Genomic DNA, 4,497 nt, shown 5'->3' on the forward strand with positions numbered 1-4,497 from the left:
AAAAAAAAAAAAAAAAAAAAAAAAATGAAATAAATCTCTAAGTTGAAAAAAAAAAGACGGGCACCATTGGAAAGAAATACAGAAACAAAAGAACCAACATCTATATTCATGTGTCCTTCAGCACATCACCATCTTTCGCAAACATATACCAATGCATCTACTTTCCACGCATTTGCATCATAACGTTCTTAAACTCCTCAAAGGACACTTCACCGTCACCATCTTCATCAGCCTCAGCAATCATCTCACGCAGTACGTCATCGCCGGGATTCTCACCCAATAGCTTCGACACCTCCTTCAGGTTTTCAAATGAAATCTTTCCCTTCTTATCAAGGTCAAATAATTGAAATGCCTTCAGTACCTCTTCTGGTGAGTCCTTCTGAGCCATACGTGACTTCACCACACGTTCAAACTCACCGTATTCAATCAGACCATTGGCATCTGTATCCATTGTGCGGATCATACGTTCCACCTCGTCCCGCGGCAGATCACCAAAGCCAAGTCCCTTCATTGCCAGTGCCATTTCTTCTGCATCAATAGCGCCGGAGCCGTCAGCATCAAAAAGGTTGAACGCCTCTCGGATTTGCTCATCAGTAAGTGCGGCCATTATGTATCAGTGTGTTTGTGCTGCTCTCAAACAAGAAAAATAATTTCAAAAAAAAAAGACTGTAGAAGAACTATTGAAAAATTCACTTTCTGGTAGCAAAGAATAATCTAAAACAACATACGAAAAATAAGTAAAAATAAAAAAAAAAAGCAAAAAAGCAAAAAAGGGGAAAGTTGAGTCAAGATGTTTTTTCCCATCATCATGCAAAAAATAGGATTCATATTTTAGCGTACATGAGTCAAGCTTATCTCACTCTGTGATATCCTGACTGTACCCTCACTAAAAATAAATAAATAAATAAATAAATAAATAATAATAATAATAATAATAATGAGTATATGTAGATTCGCTCATATCTCTAAAAAACAAAAACCTCCGATATTTTCCTATAAGCAGATAATTAATGATGCTCTACAATAATACGCAATGAGGTACGATGGGGTTTGAATAGCCTCAAAGTCCCAACAACTTTTCCTCCTGTTAACACATCTACTTTCCACGCATTTGCATCATAACGTTCTTAAACTCCTCAAAGGACACTTCACCGTCACCATCTTCATCAGCCTCAGCAATCATCTCACGCAGTACGTCATCGCCGGGATTCTCACCCAATAGCTTCGACACCTCCTTCAGGTTTTCAAATGAAATCTTTCCCTTCTTATCAAGGTCAAATAATTGAAATGCCTTCAGTACCTCTTCTGGTGAGTCCTTCTGAGCCATACGTGACTTCACCACACGTTCAAACTCACCGTATTCAATCAGACCATTGGCATCTGTATCCATTGTGCGGATCATACGTTCCACCTCGTCCCGCGGCAGATCACCAAAGCCAAGTCCCTTCATTGCCAGTGCCATTTCTTCTGCATCAATAGCGCCGGAGCCGTCAGCATCAAAAAGGTTGAACGCCTCTCGGATTTGCTCATCAGTAAGTGCGGCCATTATGTATCAGTGTGTTTGTGCTGCTCTCAAACAAGAAAAATAATTTCAAAAAAAAAAAGACTGTAGAAGAACTACTGAAAACCTCTATTTCCATAAGAGGGTAAGAATAAATAAGAGGATTAAGAGGAAATTTTGAAGTGAGAAGGACCTTCACCGATTGAATACAAAAATCAAAAAAAAAAAAAAAAAAATAATAATAATAATAATAATAATAATAATAATAATATGGCATACACACCCATATTTTATTAGCTAAACGATCGCGTCCACATAATAAATCAATCCCACTCTTCACACACTTCTCTCTCTCTCTCTCTCTTTATCTCTTGATTCCCCAAAGACAATGTAAGGTGCAATGAGAGTAAAAAAAAGAAAAAAAAAACGTTTATCACAAGCTACTTTGAAAACTCACTTACTATATTTTCCTATCACTCTATTAAAATCGTTCTTCCACATTTTGAACTGCGAGATATAATATTGTGCCGGTGATTGACCCAACTGCTTCGGATGCCCAATAAACCCATAGTGATGCCATTGGAGTACATCCTGTCTCTGAAAACGATACAAAACAACGGACGACTATCAACGAAGTGGCAACAGCAGGATTGAAGGACCCACCAGAAATGGAACCACATGTTAAACCACCCACAAGAACTGCAGAACCAATCGCGAAACCATAAAAATTGTTATTCCGTTGCTTGCTAGTTGCAACATGTAGAACGACAGAAGTCAAAATAAAAGTAAAGATACTTTCGGCCAGAAAACCTCGTAACATTTGCACAAAGTCCAAACCCATGTTAGGTACTGGGAAATCATTACCATGAATTAATACACAATAAAAGGCCGCTGCCACCCCACCAAGCATTTGTGCTATAAAGTAAAAGAGCATACGAGATTTTCCGAAATTGGCAGAGCTAAGAAATACAGCAAAAGAGACCATTGGATTCATGTGACCGCCACTCATATAACCGAAGGAAAAGACCAACGACATAAGCATAAACCCTACAGAAAATGGGGCCATCTCTGCGTTATTTATACTACTAAGTGGCACTGTAAGAACCAACAAGAACGTTCCTATAAATTCCACAATCACCGCGGAGAAAAATGCGTTAAAGTAGCAACGTCGTAGAAAGGCAAATTTGCTCACACCACCAGATGGGTTAAGAGTAGTCCTTCCACTATCAACCTGGGGCACTGGCTCCGCCTTTGTAGCATCATCTGACATCATTTTTTACCCTACTCCTTTTTTTTTTTGTGGGGGGAAGGGAGATTTCTTTTTCTTAGTCAATATTCTTGTAATGGAAAGAGAAGCTTTCGAGAATAAATAAAAAAGTAAAAAAGCAAAGAGAATTGAAGTCACACAAATACACATATACTATGCTTTATTTTTCCCCAAGAAAAAAGAAAATTATTCTTTTGTAATTATATTGTCTTTTTTTTTCCTTTTTTTTTTTTGGATTATCCCCACTTTCGTGATTCATACAGATGCCAGGTTTGAATCAATTTCCAGAGATTCTCTGTGAAAGAAGGGAGAGAGAAAAAGAGAGAGAGAGAAAAAAAAGAAGAAGAAAGGCATTGGCACATCTGCAACTCCTTTCTTCTGGTGCAAGTTTACATGCGTAGTTGCCGCAAACCTGGCCCTAAGCTACATCCAATAGTGTCACTTCAAATACGATGGTGGTGTCAGGAGGAATCATACCAGGGAATCCGGTGGAACCAAAAGCCAAAGTGGGGGGCATGGTGAGTCGGCTTCGCTCTCCTTTTGACATCTGCACAATTCCTTCGTCCCATCCCTTTATAACCTCCCCACAACCCACACGAAAAACAAATGGCCTTCCACGCTCAATAGTGGAGTCAAACTTTCTACCATCTGGCAAAAAACCAACATAATCAAGGGTCACAATGCTGCCTTTGCGTGGGATAGTTTTCCCATCTCCCTCAATAATCTTGTCCATCAGAACACAGTCATTCGCGGGCATTACCTCCTTGAATATATACCTTCCACTACCCCTTTGATTCTCGGTTTTTTTTTCTTTTTTAAGTGTTCTACTTTTTTAATTGTTTTCCTTTCTAACACAACTGTATCTTTTTCCTTTTTCGTTCAAATTACTTGGAAGGAATGTGTCACCTGTGCTTTCTTCTTCTCTCCCAAGGTCAATCCCTTTCTGATGGGAAAGGTACTAAACCAAGGAGAAATTCCTGGTGTCTGCTCTATTTCTAGAACCAAAAGAAAAAAAAGAGTTAACAAAAGAAGCGAAATTGGATGGAAAGGATAAATAATAAACAAAGATAGCGTCGCTGATTTCAAGCACTTATGTACAGTAGAGTATATCAAGAGATTATTATTTGCATCGTATTTCATATTTCAAGCCCCAAAAAAATTTTAAAGTGGCATCCCTGTGTTTAGATAGCTTTGTCACCAAACGTTTTCCAGTAGAATTTTTTTAACGATTCTGTATCACAATTCCTCAGTACGTGGTATGATATATTGTTTGTTTTTTCGTGTTTTTTTTTTTTTTTTCTTCGTTTATTCGCTTTTCTTTGCTATTCTTGTTTCTGCTTCGCTTTTCTTCTTTTCTCCTTCGGTGAATTCTTTGCACAATCCCTTTCTTCCATGGTCTTATACACTCACCGAGCGCTGCAAAGGGAGGCGATAACGACACAAATCGTTGTGCAACAGATGTTGCAAAAAGCAAAAAAGAAAAAAAAAGATAAGAGGGGAGGATTCTGAAATGTCAAAAAACATTTAATATGGAATACCCTAGCCTTACTCCCTCTTTAAAGAAATAAAACACAAGAGAAAAATATTTTGTTTCCATGATTGTTCAAACAAGTTTTGATGCATTATTTACATATCTCTATCAAATCTTTTCCCGATGATGATTGCTAATACATAACAGAAACTAACGAAATGGAAGTGCTGAGAAGCCCTTTTATCCCGCTTCCCGCTC

General features: G+C 38.1%; 4 protein-coding genes across 4 annotated transcripts; all 4 read right to left on the reverse strand.

Moving 5' to 3' along the window:
* Positions 1 to 157: 157 nt before the first annotated feature.
* TM35_000192500 (centrin) lies at positions 158 to 607 on the reverse strand (the record flags this gene model as incomplete). The annotated part of the gene is made up of 1 exon (XM_029026748.1): positions 158 to 607. The coding sequence occupies one exon, from the start codon at positions 605 to 607 to the stop codon at positions 158 to 160; it is 450 nt and encodes a 149-aa protein (XP_028882072.1).
* A 489-nt stretch (positions 608 to 1,096) lies between these two features.
* Positions 1,097 to 1,546, reverse strand: TM35_000192510 (centrin; the record flags this gene model as incomplete). The annotated part of the gene is made up of 1 exon (XM_029026749.1): positions 1,097 to 1,546. The coding sequence occupies one exon, from the start codon at positions 1,544 to 1,546 to the stop codon at positions 1,097 to 1,099; it is 450 nt and encodes a 149-aa protein (XP_028882073.1).
* Positions 1,547 to 1,982: 436 nt separating this feature from the next.
* TM35_000192520 (putative aquaporin) lies at positions 1,983 to 2,774 on the reverse strand (the record flags this gene model as incomplete). The annotated part of the gene is made up of 1 exon (XM_029026750.1): positions 1,983 to 2,774. The coding sequence occupies one exon, from the start codon at positions 2,772 to 2,774 to the stop codon at positions 1,983 to 1,985; it is 792 nt and encodes a 263-aa protein (XP_028882074.1).
* Positions 2,775 to 3,186: 412 nt separating this feature from the next.
* Positions 3,187 to 3,525, reverse strand: TM35_000192530 (peptidyl-prolyl cis-trans isomerase; the record flags this gene model as incomplete). Its single annotated transcript, XM_029026751.1, has 1 exon — positions 3,187 to 3,525. One exon carries the CDS (start codon positions 3,523 to 3,525, stop codon positions 3,187 to 3,189), a length of 339 nt encoding a protein of 112 aa, XP_028882075.1.
* Positions 3,526 to 4,497: the final 972 nt, after the last annotated feature.

Source organism: Trypanosoma theileri, assembly GCF_002087225.1.
Source record: "Trypanosoma theileri isolate Edinburgh chromosome Unknown TM35_Tth_19_V1, whole genome shotgun sequence".
Taxonomy (NCBI): Eukaryota; Euglenozoa; class Kinetoplastea; order Trypanosomatida; family Trypanosomatidae; genus Trypanosoma; species Trypanosoma theileri.